Source organism: Ambystoma mexicanum, chromosome 6q, assembly GCF_040938575.1.
Source record: "Ambystoma mexicanum isolate Mex_15411 chromosome 6q, UKY_AmexF1_1, whole genome shotgun sequence".
Lineage (NCBI taxonomy): Eukaryota > Metazoa > Chordata > Amphibia > Caudata > Ambystomatidae > Ambystoma > Ambystoma mexicanum.
This window is the reverse complement of record NC_090937.1, coordinates 1,606,964,784-1,606,980,570: the sequence shown is the minus strand read 5'-3', so window position 1 is coordinate 1,606,980,570 and position 15,787 is coordinate 1,606,964,784. Positions and strand designations below refer to the sequence as shown.

At 46.4% G+C, this 15,787-nt stretch overlaps 1 protein-coding gene across 1 annotated transcript in view; it reads right to left on the bottom strand.

Moving 5' to 3' along the window:
• The window catches only part of LOC138516896 (C-type lectin domain family 4 member F-like), a 333,064-nt gene that overhangs the window by 17,887 nt on the left and 299,390 nt on the right, over window positions 1-15,787 (bottom strand). Inside the window, exon 7 of the mRNA XM_069632350.1 lies at window positions 13,720-13,832. Coding sequence (XP_069488451.1) covers window positions 13,720-13,832 — 113 coding nt within the window. The remainder of the gene's footprint in view (window positions 1-13,719; window positions 13,833-15,787) is intronic.

Here is a 15,787-nt window from a genome sequence, read left to right as displayed (position 1 = left end):
TACAAGACGTTCAGAGAGAGACCCGCTAGCAGACCGGGATGCTAACAACGGGCCCGTTGTTAACGGGACCGTTGTTAGCATCCTCCCCATTCCCATTGAACCATATGGGGGCTCAAATGGGAATGGGGACGTGCCGGGTCCGGGTCCGGGTCCCGCGAAAGGGAATTACCAGGCCCTCCAAGGTCGGAATGGCCCGGTAAGTCCCCTTTTGCAGGACCCGGACCGACCCAAGTTTGGAGGAAGCCATGCCGGTAATGACGCCATGGCTACCTCCAAACTCGTAATGAGGCCCAATGTCTGATTACTGAAAGACGGGACCCCTGTGCGTATAACATTGAAGCCAGGTGCGGTACTACCCAGGTTAAAACAATATCCATTATCAAGGGAGGTGGAAGAGGGTATTAGAAATACAATACAGGCCCTAATGGACCAGGGGATCAATGTGCCATCGACGTCTCATATTTACCCTGTCAAAAAATCAACATGGGCAATTGGAGAATGATTCAGGTCTTGCGCTCCCTAAATGATGTGGTACAGAAAGAATTTCCAGTCATTCTGAATCCTGCAACAAATTTATGCTGTATCCCCAAAGAAGCCACATATTTCACTGTAGTGGACTTGAAGAATGCATTCTTCTCAATTCTACTCCATCCTGAGTCGAGGTACCTCAGAGCATTTACACAGGGCGAGAGGCGTTTCGAACATACTAGGTTACCTCAGGGGTACTGTGAGAGCCTGGGCATCTTTAACAGAATACGGCATGCTGATTTAGGGAACATTCAGGTTGATTATTCAGTACGTGGACAATCTGTTAGTGTGTAGTGACAGTGAGCAACACTGCCGAAGGGATTCCATTACATTCCTACAATTGCTGCCAACAGGAGGTGTTCTATCTGTGACAGTTCATAACAGCAAATAGTAAAAGGATACTACCAGATAGGGCAGCGTCAGTACGCGGCACCCCCAGACCAGCCTCAGTTAAAGAAATGCAGAAGTTTTTGTGGCTGTGCAACTACTGTAGGGCATGGATCTTAGACTGCAGCATACACAAGACCACTTCTGCAAGCCTTTAAGGAAGCACAAAAGACAAAGGATCATAAGTTACAGTGGACTGCAGATATGATCGAGCAGTTTGACGATCTAAAAGAGGTCATTGGTATACCACCCGTACTGGCCACCCCAGACTACACACAGGAATTTTACTTGTTCTCACATTCAGATGGCCAGCTCATTACCGCTGTGTTGATACAGAAGAGCACTATGGGCCATAAGGCGTTGGCCTATTACAGTGGCACATTGGATTCAGGGATGCAAGGGCAGTTTGCGTGCGAACAGCTTTAGCAGCTGCTGTATTTGACAGGAAAAAGTTCTACTATTGTAATTAGATGCTCAGTTATGTTGTATGTGGAACATTCTCTATTTGCCATCCTATAAAGGTCAAAGTCCACCCTGACTACACAGAGATCTTCGGCGCACAAGATTATTATTTCAAAACCCCACATTCATGTGGTTAGATGCAAGACAGGGAATCCTGACACTTTCCTAACAGATATGCCCACTGCCGAAGATCTAATAGTGCATGACTGTGCCACAAAGGAGGAGGATGACATTTCCAAAGCGAAAGATTGTGCATTGACGGAGGGTGAGGTACTCTTCGTTGATGGGTCTTCCACAATTGACCAGGAGGATGGACAGAGGCATACAAGGGAAGCAGTGGTACGACTTGAGGAAGGAGAGTACGAGACAGTGGTTAAGAAAAGATTGCCCATGCATCATTCTGCATAGGTGGTGGAACTCAGTGCTCATTGAAGCATTGAGAGCGTCCCAAGGGTGCCATGCCACAATATATTCAGACAAGCGTTCGCACAACTGTGCACGCTGGTTTATCTCGCTAGAGGAGGAGGGTGTTTTGGAAGAGGATGGATCCCCAGTGCAGCATGTGAGACTGATAGAAATACTGAAAGAAGGATTATCCCAGCCATCTGTTGTGGCAGTTGTCAGGTGCAGCGCCCACACTAACCAGACAGACAAAATATTGATGGGGAGCGCAGCTGCCGATGCAGCAGCCAATATGGTGGCATATCTTCCAAATAAAAAGCCTGCTCGGTACATCATGTCCACCCCAGGAGCCAGCGAACACCCAATAACTTATATATCTCCCAAATAACTGAAATACAAGGAAGGGCAACAGAAAGGGATAAGGAGTTATGGCTATGAAGGGGATGCAAGCCCCAATGGATAAATTATGGAGACAAGAGAGCTCCGGGAAGACGGTAAGTACCCAGTGGCTGCTAGCAGTAGCATTTAAACAGTTGCACAATCCATCCCACAGTTCGAAGCAGCATATCAGAGCAGATATACAGGAGGACTGGTTTATACCAAACATCCAGGAGAGCATCACAGAAATTGTCAGACATTGCACCTCATGTCAATGTTTTAGTACAGGGATGACACTACGGCTGTTCAGTGAACTACACATAGATTATGCTGATATGGGTGAGTGGTGCAATGGCTCCAGGTAGCTCAAAGTAGTGGTTTGTCCCTTCTCATGGTGGGTGGAAGCAGGAACTTGAGCACATATGGATGCCAAATGTGCTGCTAGATTCTTGGTCTGTGAGGTTTTCCCTTGATGGGGTGTGCGTGAGGTTTTACGGTCAGACAACGGCACACATTTTTTCAATGCACTGTTTCAGCATATTATAGCACTACTTGGCATTAAGCACCAGATGTGTTCAATTTACCACCCACAGGCTAACAGCATTGTGGAGAGGATCAACAAGCTCCTCAAAAGCAAATTGTGAAAACTGTGTACCACGTTGAGGAAGAACTGGGTACACTGTTTGCCTCTGGCCCTCTTTAGTTTACGCACACAGCACAGCAAAGACCACCATTTGTCACCTCATGAGGTGGTCACTGGTCGGTGTATGCACACCCCCATATCTCCTGTGAGAAGAGCTTCAGATGCACATAGGGCAGCAGTGGTGTTAGGTGACGAACTCAAAGATTATTTGACTACACTAACACAGGCAATTAAATGGGTCTCCCGACAGATTGCAACTCCCAGAATTGAGACGACAGAAACACAGCCGGACTAGCAACCATGGGCCTCATTACAACCCTGGCATTAATGGGTTAACGGCGCCGTAAAAGGCTGCGGCGCCATTAAACCCTTAACGCCAGATTCACACTTTAATGCCTGCTTTTTGCAGGCGTTAAAGTCCAACCCGCTAAGGGACCTTGGTGCTAATTACGGCACCGTAGTTTATGGTGCCGTAATTAGCACCTTCCCCATTCCCATTGAGCCCTATGGGCCAAAAATGGGAATGGGGAAGGGGCCATGGTGAATGGGGATTTACCGCCCCGCCAACCTTGGAATGGGGCGGTAAATCCGCCATCCACCATGGCGGAATCCGGCATGGACCATGATGCTAATAGCACCATGGTCCAATGCCAGGGTTGTAATGAGGCCCCATGACTTGAGTGCATGACCGCACAACAGCTGCGGCCTGGCAACTTTGTGTACAATCACAATTTCATATGTGGGAGGAACAACACTCGGCTCCACAGGCCCACGGGCCCTTTGAGGTGTGGTTTTGCACCCTCCCTCACTGTGAAGTAAGTATCTTACAATATTGGTTCGCCCTCTCCGACATCTGCAGGGCACCTGCAGACAGCACATTAGCACAGTTATCCTAAAAGGAGGGGCAGTAGTACCTGTGCCCTATGTACCTCACCGGCCTGTCCAGGCATGATACATGTACAGTGTCACACTCAGTGGGCGGGCGGAAGCTCAGCTGCTAGCTCCATATTCTTCTTTTTTCAGGAGCTCTCTTGTTCTCTTCCTCTTTGTTTCCCTCTCGCTCTTCCTCTCTTTCTCACTATCTCTTTCCCTCTCTTTCTCTCTCTCTCGCTCTCTCTGTAAAAGTATGTCATGTATGTCTCTCCTTTTATTTGTTTTGTACCTTTTTACTTCGATTTCAGGAGAGAAGATGATGAATCTCACAAATGTAAATAATTGTTTGTTAACTATGGATTCGAAGTGTAGATGCACAAATTACAATATATGGGCCTATGCTTACTATTGTGGAATTACCTTTAGTGCAGGCCTACGTATGATACTGATGTCTCTATTGTGGCTTTAGTGGGGAGATTATGTTATAGTGGAGGTCCTATAAAGTGGGGAATGGGACTGCATATTTAAACAGGACAGTACATATAAATGTTAATAATATTAGTTGATTTACATATATTTAGTAGCAACATCAATGCTAACAATAACAATGGAAATTATTACAGGAGTAGCAATAGTGATGATATAATTGTTAGTGATCATTATAACAGGAACAATACGACAGCGAGAGTACGTACACAATTGGCAATGAGGGTAATAGTGAAAAGGCTGTTTCCAGCAAGTCAAGGATTGTTTAATTTGAAATAATATGATGTTCGATAGCACTGTTAAAGCTGGCACCCCTGAGAGCGTGTATAGAATAATGAAAAGGGAAGTATGAAAAAAATAGGATTATCGGGGGCTGGGTTTGGATGAGATTGAGGATATACACCATCCTGAGTTTACCAACTCTTGGAAACGTTGTGAATGGAAGCTGTTATGTGTGTTCACTCATTCTCATGCATCAAGGGCTCCCAAGGTGTTAATACTTGCTGACCTCTACAACAAAACATTAGAATCAGCAGTAGACACCATCGCTCCCCTCAAACTCTCCAAAAGCCAAACCGGCAGCCCACATGAACAAATGGTTCACACCAGAGCTAAAAATCCTCTGAAACTCCAAACGAGCCGCAGAAGCCACCTGGAGAAAAACACCCAACCTATCCAACAAAACACAACTCTCGATATCAGTCTCCACCTACAAAACCGCCATCCTCAAGGCCAAAAAAGAGACATATGATAACAGAATCGAGAGCGCCAAATCCAAAAAAAAGAGCTCTTTAATATCCTCAGAGAACTCGAATCCCACCCCACACTGGCAGAAACCTGCGTGAAAGATGCAGACTGGTGTGAGAGGATTCAAAAAGCCCTTGCAGACAAAATCACCATGTTACAATCCAAAATCGAACAGAAAAAGCTTAGCCTTTCCAAAATAACAAACCGTCTACCGTCCACCACACCCAAAACTCCCACTTGCCCCCCCTTCACCTTCTCACCAGTATCCACTAAAGAAGTAGAAAGCATCATTAAGGGCCTCAAACCCTCCAGATGCCAAGGGGACTCATACCCAGCTCCCATCATCCAGGAAGGCGCCAACATTCTGGCTCCCTTCATAACAGCCCTTATCAATGCATCCTTCAAATCAAGCTCAGTGTCTACCAGCCTCAAGGAGGCCTGGGTCATGCCACTACTAAAAAAACCTAATCTAGACCCCAATAACCCCAACCAACTACAGGCCTATCACCACCGTTCCCTACATCGTAAAAATCTTAGACAGAGTGGCTACCTGCAAATACAGAAGCACCTGGAAGACAACAACCTCCTAGGTCTTATACAATCCGGCTTCAGGCCAAGGCACGGAACAGAGTCAGCCCTACTGGACCTAAAAATCCAGATGGACGAGGCAAAGGACAAGGGTAATCTAGCCATTCTCCTACTACTAGATCTATCAGCAGCCTTCGACCTCGTCGACCTCACAGAACATCTGATGACCTCAGCTGCCTTCTCTAACCAGGCGACTACCTGGATCCAGTCCTTCTTAGCCAACCAAACCATCCAGGTTTTCTCCCTGGGGGCCTCAGCACTCCCTGTCCCCATCACCTGCGGCATCCCTCAAGGCTCGTGCGTCTCGCCGACCCTATACAATATCTTCACTAAGCTATTGTTTGACCGCCTAGATAACCTGGGTGTTACATACACAAACTATGCTGACGATACCCAGGTTCTCATCACCCTATCAGGGTGCTACGATGAGGACTCCACCAAAATCAACAACCTATATTTGGAGATCCAAGCCTGGATGGCAGAGCACGGTCTATGCCTCAACGACGAGAAAACTGAGCTCCTTCTTGTCGGCTCCCAACCACGGCTAAACAAACTAGACCCTGTTACGCGTCCATCAACATAGACAGTAACCTAATCACAGTAGCCAAAGAAATTAAAACCCTTGGGGTTTATCTAGACTCTACTCCCTAGCTCAAAAGACAGGTGAATGCCACAGCCTCATCCACAGCTTATACAAATAAGCTTATCAACGCCTGCAAACCCTTCCTATCTCCTTCCAGCTGCATTACACTAGCCAGAGCGCTAGTGCTCTCAAAAATTGACTACTGTAACACACTCTTTCTCGGCACATCAGAACGCAACCTGAACAAACTACAGGTGCTTCAAAATAATGCCCTCAGAGCCTCCCTCAGTATCCCTCGACACGCTCACATCTCCAGAGTCAGGCAAGACGCTCACTGGCTCGCTGTACGAGACAGAATAAAGCTCAGATCACTTGTCAACGTCCATAAATGCCGCTCCAATGACGCACCCAAATACCTGGCAGACAAGTTCCACAATCACACATCTACTAGACCAACTAGAACGCCATACTCACATTGCCTCTCCATTCCCAAATTCTCCCTAAAAAAGCAGGTGCTCCAGCTTCCCGGTCCTAGCTGCCAAACTATGGAACGCTATGCCTCTAACTCTTAGAGCAGAACCCTCTTTTTGGACTTTTAGAGCCAATACTAAAACATGGCTTGCCAACAAAAATTCTGCCTAATGTACTTCATCTCCGCATGTCCTTGTCGACCATCTTGTAACCTGGTCCAACACACCTTAATGTTGTTATTTCACAGTCTGTATTATATATTTTGCCATGTTGTAACTGTCTCTAAGTCTCCGGCGCCCGGTTACCCCAGGGGTCGGCGCGCGGTACAAATAAAGAAACTAAACTAAACTAAACTGCAATTGGTGGGTCCAGATCTTGTGAAGTGCAACAACAATCCAAACAACATCAAGTGTGTGGAATGACCCTATTTGATGGTGAAAGGATGTAAACATGGCGATAACAAATGGCAGGACACCACATTTCCTTGCCTTGCAGAAGGACTGGTAATATATAACAAGGAGATGATAGCACGAGTGGACAATTCCTGTGCAGAAATATGGGCAGATCATCACAAAGCTGACGTGGATTGCAACAATAGAAAAGTCGGTGCAAGTGCACAGGGAAGAAGTAAATGGACTATGTTTCCGCAACAATGGTACAGGCTTTCTTAGCTCGAACGAACATTGCAATAAGATTCCCCCGATCGCAGACATGAAGAAGGGAATGCCAGCTGTATTGGATTACCACTGGGTATATGGCCAACAAGCTTACTTGCACCTACTTCCATCATGGAGGGTCCGCTGTTCACTAGCCACATTGCACTCAGCGCTATTAGTTATCCCAGAAGAACACCTGAAAGGGGGCGCACTGCCTGCTGAGGAGTCAACTAGCCCTGCCGTATTTGAAGCAGAAGAGAAAAACCTGTTGTCCACACAAGAGCTCTGCATCCTGCCTGGAAAAGGACAGTTTCAACAACCAAAGGGGACAAAAAGATCGAATTACATATCCAAAGACTCTTCTGCATTGCTTGCTGAAATACCAGACAAATACAGGCTCTTCAGCTCGGCAGAATCCTTTTTCGCAGCTCTACTGTTTCCGAGAGTGCAGGCCGCAGCAAACAACAAATGGTTGCAGATAGTGCTGGGAGCTGGTCCAGCTCGCAAACGATACAGAGAACGGGTTCACCGTGATCAAGGTTGAGTTGGGTGCATTGAAACTTATGATTATGCAAAACCGCTATGTGCTGGATATGTTAACAGCAATGGAAGGCAGGGTTTGCAACAGTCTCTTTCTCAATCTTCCTACTTCTTCTCTTCGACCTCTTCAAACCATCCAGAACAGAACACTGCAAGTCTTATCGTTGGCCTCAAGCCCAGGGACAGTATCTCTCCACCGCTTAATCAGTCCACTGTCTCCTTGTGGCAGCAAGGATCAAGTTCAAGTCCCTCTGCATAGTCCACAAGGCTATCTACAACGCTCTCTTCCCAAATACTCTCCTTCCAGAGCCCTCCGCTCAGCCTCCTCCAACTCTCTGCTGCGTTTCTCCAACAAGAGATTTGGGGCTAGATCCTTATCCTCTGCAGATGTCGCCCTCTTTCCTTGCTCTGACTTGAGCCAGACCTCCTTAAATTCCGGAAACTCCTCAAGACCTACCTCTTCTCTTCCGACTTCTCTCTCCCCTGCTAACCCCCTTTCTCTTTGCTCCTTTCCCTCCTTCCTCCTTTCCACAACCTTCTCAGTTAGCTGACTGGTTGCCTGGTGCATCTCCAGAGCCCAACTGGCCCCAGGCTCCCCCGCCAGACCTACACTTGCCTCCAGGCCTCTGTACTCTGCCTAGCACTACTGCATTATGCTCCATGAGAGGGGCAACCACTCTGCACTTAACCCAGGCCTCTGCTGGACTGGGTGAACTTGTCCCCCGCCCTCGCACTTCCTGTTCTGCCAGCCTGAACACACTTTATCTTGAATGTTCTACGCCTTGTAAGTCTGTCTGTCCGGTCCTCCCTTTGTCTCCAATCCTAGCCTGGTTGTGCTTGAAAATACTCATGCATAGGCGCATTAGATGACCAACTACCAAGCAGTCTGAAATGTCGCCAGGCCAGTACTGTAGTTTATTGATCTGTATGCTCCTCTCCCTGCCCCCTCTCCCCTCCGTTTCTCCTTTTTTGTCAAGCACTTCCCTAGTAGATATGCCTCTGGCCTAGTATGCCAGCTTTTGTTGATAGATCATTTGGAATCTTCAAGGCCTAAGTATGACAACTGTCTTCCATTGTTCCCTTCCCACCTTGAAGTGCTTTGAAGGACCTGTTTATAAGCGCTTTACAAATGAACACTTACAATCTCCTCTTTTTTTATAGGCATCTCCCTCAACTTCCTTCCTTCTCCTGCTACTCTTACCGGCACCTCTCTGGCTCCTCTGCCACCTCCTTCTCTGCCACCTCTCTGGCACCTGCCTCCTCCTCTATGGCTCCTATGCCACCTCCTGCTACCACCTCTGCCCCCTCTCATGCCCCTTTATCACTTCTGCTGGTTGTACCTCATGCCTGTACACCACCCTGGAAGTCTTTCAAATGTGGCAACCTGCTCCACTTTACAACACTCTCAATTCTCGCTCTGAAGTCAAACACTCTTCTGGCATCTGCCACCTCCTCGAAGAACTTGATCTGGATGTCCTCGCTCTCACCGAGACATGGTTCATGGCCAGCTCTGTCACGTGTATTAACACACTCCTCCCTGATTGCTACAAGATCCTCTCTGAGCCTAGAATCAACTGATCCGGAGGTGGAGTAGCTCTGATCTTTCTGGAGTGGATCCCTGCTTCTGTCATTCCTAAACAGGCCTTTTCCTCCTTTGAATGCCTGGTCTACAGGCTCCCTATCTCTCCCAGCCTCTCTCCAACTGTGGCCACCATCTACAGGCCATCCTGGCAAGGTTGCTCTATTCCGCTGATCTCTCCTCTTTTCTCCTTGCCTCTATCTCTCAACTGCTCCTCCTCAGAGACCTCACCATCCACTTGGATGCTTCTAATCACGTCTCTGGGCTCTTCTGCAACATCTGCAACACTCTCTCACTCTCCATTCTACCCTCTGGTCCGAAACAAACTGCCGGAAATAACTTGGATATTCCTATCCCCTCAGACATCACCCTCTCTAACCCTCTCACCACTCCTCTCTCTTGGACTGACCACTTTCTGCTTTCCTCTCACCTGAAACTCTCTGTTACTCAGGCAAAGCCCGCCCCAGCACTACCACCTACCTTCTCGGTCATTCGGCCCATGAAGCGGGTGTCAGTGGATGCCTTTGCAACTATGTTCTCCGCCCCCACCTACTCCTGCGGCTGCCTCACGCTCTGACACAGCCCTCTCTGACCGGCATCTTTATATCTCCAACACTCTAGACATCCTTGAACCTGTCATGAGAAGATTCTAAAGCCTACCTCCAAGTGCAACTCTTGGTGTGACTCCGACCTCAAGTGCAGGGTGGCTGAGAGGAAGTGGAAGGCTTCAAGCACCTCCTCTGACCGCCTGCTCCAAAGGCAATACAGACTCTCTGTCCTCTCCAAGAAGAGAGTCCACATCCAAGCCCGCGTCTCTGCGGCATCTAACAAAACGGCCAAACTCTTTAAAAACTGCAAGGAGCTGGCCAATCCTGCTGCAGTCTTCACCTCTCCTGTTCCCTCCCAGGCTGTCTGTATGGATCTGGCTGCTCACTTCACCACTATAATTCAGGACATCCTCACCTCGCCCTCCTCTTCCTCTCGTTCTACCTCTCCTGGTCCGATCTATGAAAGTGTCATCCAAACAGGTGCTCCCCTGCTCCTCTAGAACCATCATGGACCACATTGCAACCTTTGCTCCTGCCTTGGCTGATTTCTGCAATCACTCTTTTGTCACTGGATCCTTCCCCTTTCTCCTCAAGCACTGCCTCACACCTTTCCTGGGCAAACTCTTTGAAAAGCTGGACATCTCCCAGCTTACTCTCCATACTGAATCTGCTGGTTGTCTCTATGACCATCAGTCTGGCTTCAGAGCAGCCAGAGGCACAGAAACTGCTCTCCTGAACACCCGTGAAAATCTGCTCTCTAATCTTGACTCTAGTCTTCTTTCTGACCTCATCCTCCTTGACTTTTCCTCTGCCTTTGACACTGTCGATCACACTATCCTGATCTATCGACTCTGTGAGAACCTGGCCATCATGGATCAGGCCTTGGAGTGGTTGACCTCCTTCCTCTCGTACCAGCCCTCCCAGGACCAACTTGGATTCTTTCTCTCCACCACCTCCCTATCCACATGTTGTGTCTCCCAGGGCTCTAACCTCTCTTCCTGGCTCTTTAATGTCTACTTGGCCCCTTTGGCTCATCTGATCCCTACTTTCTCCTCTAACTTTCAGTGTTACGTGGATGACACCCAGCGCTCTTTCAGGCTCCCCTTAGCCTCCTCTTCTCTCTCGCTCATTCCTGACTGTCTTTCCACGATTCAGGACTGGCGTGCCTCCAACGATCTCTGCCTTAATGCCAGTACAACTGAAATCCTTCTCATTGGGACTCCTGCTCCCGCTTTCTCCCTCTCACTGTGGCTGCCCTCCTTGGGCCATCTTCCTGCGCCTTCCTGTGCGGCAAAACACTTTGGTGTCATCTTTGACTCCACTCTCTCCTCACATCTCAGATCTCGCTAAGAAGTCCCACTACCAGCTGCAACGCCTCAGAGGTATTCTTCCTTTTCTCACTTTCCCCCAGTAGCTCTCTGTCTCAAGAGCCCTGGTTCTTTCCAGGCTGGACTACTGCAACAGACTCTCTCAATCTGCCTTCCTCTACTCTCCACCCTATGCAACTAATCCAGAACATGACTGCAAGACTTATCCTTGGCGTCAAGCCCAGGCACCTTCTCTCTCGACCACTGAAATCTCTCCACTGGCTCCCTGTGGCTGCAATGTTCAAGTTCAAGGCCCTCTGCATCGTTCACAATGCTTTCTGGGGCCTGCGCTACTTCAACTCTCTCTTCCAAAATACCTTTCTTCTCGAGCCCTTCACTCAACTACCTTCAACTCTCAAAGAGCCTGACGCTTCGCAAGGTGGGTAGATCTCTCTTCTGCTGGTGCCTCCCTCTGGAATGGCCTCCGTACCCCCCAAACTTGAGCCGGACCCCCTTAAGTTCCAAAAGCAGCTCAAGACCTGTCTATTCTCTGCTTTCTCTCTCTCCCTCACCTGCTGGCCTACCCATCTGCTGCACCGACTGGTTTGCTGGCTACCTTCTGAGCATAATGGGTACCAGGCTCCTCCCTCATCAGGTTCCCCTGCTCTGCCTCTGGGCCACTGTGCACTTAGCGGCTGTAATGGTTGCCTCTACAGTACCCTGCCTCCTTGCACTTACCCAGAGCTCTGCTGTCCTTGATGCACTTACTCAGAGCATTGCTGCCTGATCGCACTTCCCCTCCGTCTCCCTGGCACTTCCCCCTCTACCTCCCCCAGGACTTTATCGCTGTCGCCCTTGCACAATCTGAACGACACAAAGCCATGTAAGATTGTTGTATTGTCCTGTCTCTGTCTTCCCTCCCTTGTCTTGTCACGCCTAGAAACTCTTGTGAACAGGCGTGTTATAGATGACTCATCATATCATAATCGTGGCTATGGGTATATGCTCTTTAATGTTTTTACCAAAATCTCCACCAGAGCGCTCCATAACAGTGGCAATGACCGGCGGCTTGCTGCTGACAGAAAGTGTAGCCATGTTCTCACTGAGCTCCCCAGCTTCACGGTCTGCGGTCAAATCCTGAGGGTCCGCCATTGCATAAGGCAGTAAGGCATATGTTTTCCCTTAGTCATAGCTGTAGCCATTCATAATTACAGTTTCCTCGATACCATGCTGGATACCCTCAAATTCTGAAAAGCGCACCTGTTTTCCAGACCAACAACAGCTATATATCCACATTGTAAGACCTTCTCCACAACAGCGTCATAGCCTTAGAACCGCCCATAGACCTATACCTATTCATAGCCAATCCATTTTATATCACCTTTTATATAAGTTTTATATTTAATTTTTGGGGTACTTATAAAATGTATATTAAACATTATTGGTATTCTTATCCAATTTATATAAAAGTTATTGGGGGCTCTTACCAATTTATATACAATGGCCCTCATTATGGGGTTGTTGGTAAAACCACATAACAGTGCTTCTGCAGCCTGACTTGCCGGTTCCACCGGGATATTATGGCAGGCAGTGGAAACACTAATATATTTAAGGGTGCCTGGTTACTGCCTTGCTCTGCCCAGGTGGGAACAGTAATGTCAAAACAGAAAGGTGAGCAAGGTCAGGAGAATCTACCTGCTGACCAACGACCAATACAATCTTGACTGAATCACCCCATTGGTGGGTAGGCACAGAATTATCACAAAATCTGTGTACTGCAGCTTGAATTTTATTTTGAGTGCAGTTAGTGTATCAATACACTGCAATTTTTCAACAAAACTGCAATTTTTCAAAGAAACATAGGACATTCAACATTTAAGACATACAGTGTAGTACCTGAGTTCTAACATTCAAATGGTGAGTATTTCAGCAACCAAGTTCTTATGTTTGTACGTTCTCTACAGCTTCCTTGGGAAGGAAGCTAGAGAATTTAGTGGAGTCATAATCAGGTAAATTGCCCTTCAAGTGTGGGCACAATCAAGATTTGAACAACAACATATATCACATGTCAACACAACAGTGTTTCGGCCATTTTGTGGGGAGCTGGATGAGCTCTAATGGTGTAGGCCTTCATCAGGACGAGAGTTTCAGGGGGTGGAGAGTCCTATGTCGTCTGTTGGAAAGAAACAGACAGAGAGTGTGTGCTTCCGACCACCAAACATATAATGAGGTCCTATGTAGATACAAATTATTATTATTGGGGTTCAATGAAATGTATAAGGTTTCAGGGGTGTGGCTAGGGGCGGGGAATAGGCAGAGACACATGTCACTTTTAACATTGATGGAAAAAAAGACCTCAAATGTGCACATATTGCATTAAGGTTGCTTGGGAGAATTTTAAACATGGTGTTTGTAATAAATATTACTGTACAATACATTGGTTTAAAATAATTTAGTTAAACAGATGTGTGGTTACGTTATTTGTGTAAAATATATTTCAGAATGGTAATAAGAAATACAGTTTGAAAATAATATACATACATTAATTTCCCATAACTCGAACCATCCACAAAGCGCCAATTGCCCTCAGATCCTTGGTCAGTGAGCCCAATCCAGTGGTAGTTAGCTTTTCCTCTTTTGGAATTAAGAAAATTCTGAAAGCAGAGTGTGAATAGCAATTACTCGAAAATCTTCAAAACAATTGTGACAACATGGGCCTGCTCTACTATTTTTGGTGCCATAGGTAAAGAATTCTAAAGAGGAATAACCACATATTATTGACATTCAGGCTCATTCAGATGGGAATGCAGAATGGTGCTCATCTTGGGAAACTTGAGAAAACAATGTTACTGTGGGTTTTCCAGCACCATCCTAGACTGGAATCTCCTCCTGATGCATGAACTCCAGTGAGAAGTCTACTCCATGAATATAGAGTTCCTTATGGAATAAATCTAACAGGTCACTCAATGGCCTCCTTAGAGTGTGGTTGGCCTTGCCTATGCGAACATATAATAATAAACAATAACTAGTGAAGACAAACATATGAAAGCTTTAATATATTAGTAGTTTAAAATGATCATGAATTAATTTAAGGCAAAAAGTAATTTATAAATACATAAAGAAAACTAGAATTAAGTGAAATTAATAAATACAAAAGCAAGATTAGAAATGACGAAACTACCTCAAAATCCAACATATAAACTTTCAAAATCAATGTTAATAACAACAAAACAAGTCAACATAAAGAACATAGCAAAATCAAACAGTCAGTAACATCAATCAGGCAGACGTCTACTGGATAGAGAAATGCCCTTTGCGCTTATGTTTTGGATGCGCCTTTCCAGCACTGTTTACTAGTTTCGACTTGATGTCCTGCATCTTCCTGAGAACCCCATACACAGGGACGTCATTTGGGGGTCGCCAGAAGTCGCAACTGCGACCACTGTAAAAAAAAAAAAAATTACAATTTTTTTTTTTCCTTCTTCCTTTTTTTGTAATGCAAGGTCCTGGAGTGGCTGGCTCTCATGTTCAGGCCCTTTAAAAAAAAGAAAAAAGAACAGGAGTGCCACAAGTCACTTTCAGCACTGATCCTAAATAAGAAAGAATAGGAAACCAAATAATGTGTCTTTCTGGAATTCTGTACAATAATTGCTAGACTCATTAAAGGTTTATTTCAGGCACACTTCATGGGGTGAGTCACTGATTTAGTCTGTTCTTAAACGCCTCAACTCAGCCTTTCCTCCTTCTGAGGTCGATAAATGAGTACCAAGACAGGTTGGGTGATATTGGGTGTATATTTTTTTCTATATAAAGCGCTTAAGCCTAAGTGCTATTTAATAACACATCATTATCATTTGGTCATGGACGTCTGCTTGCATTCACAGTAATTTGGTAATATGGGCCTATACACACTGATCTTAATGCTCCATATGGCGATCCATTCTTGCATGAAATGTACATCACATTATAGTGATATCGTAACCATATTTTTCGTAGTGTGCAATGCTGTGATGTCACTTCCTGTTTTGGCAACTGGTGAAAGGTCGTCTTCCATCGCTTCCCACAATATCACTTCGGGGTGGGGTCAAATGACATCACTTCCTGTGATGTCATCAGGGGGACAAGGGTCGTGTGATGTCACTTCCGCTACCCCTGGCATTTTGGTGAAATGACGTCCCTGCGCCATACATGCTTTTGTTTGATCTGTAGGAGATCAAAGACACTTGTTAAGTAGTGTGGACAGTGCTTTAAATGTAAACTGAGTAGTACAGGTACTCACTATCACAAAGTGCCTGCTTACTGTTGAGAAGTGCCGGTACTGCTCCATTAAAAGTAGCGACTTCCTGATAAGAAGTGCAAGTACTCAGGCGCGGGAAGTACCTGAGCACTGAGTGTACACATGTTATCCAGTGTATATAGCTGCAAACTTCAGAGTGAACTTGGAACTCGCTGTGCTGCCCCTGTAATTCCAGGATGCAGTTAGAACGTTCTCTTTAGAAGGAAGGGCAGTTGGAAACTGATGAAGAAGATGGGTTTAGGCTGCAGCCCATACCCTGGGCACTTAATAAAGAGTTTTACCTTACTTCAAATTGGTGTTGAGCTTTGTTAT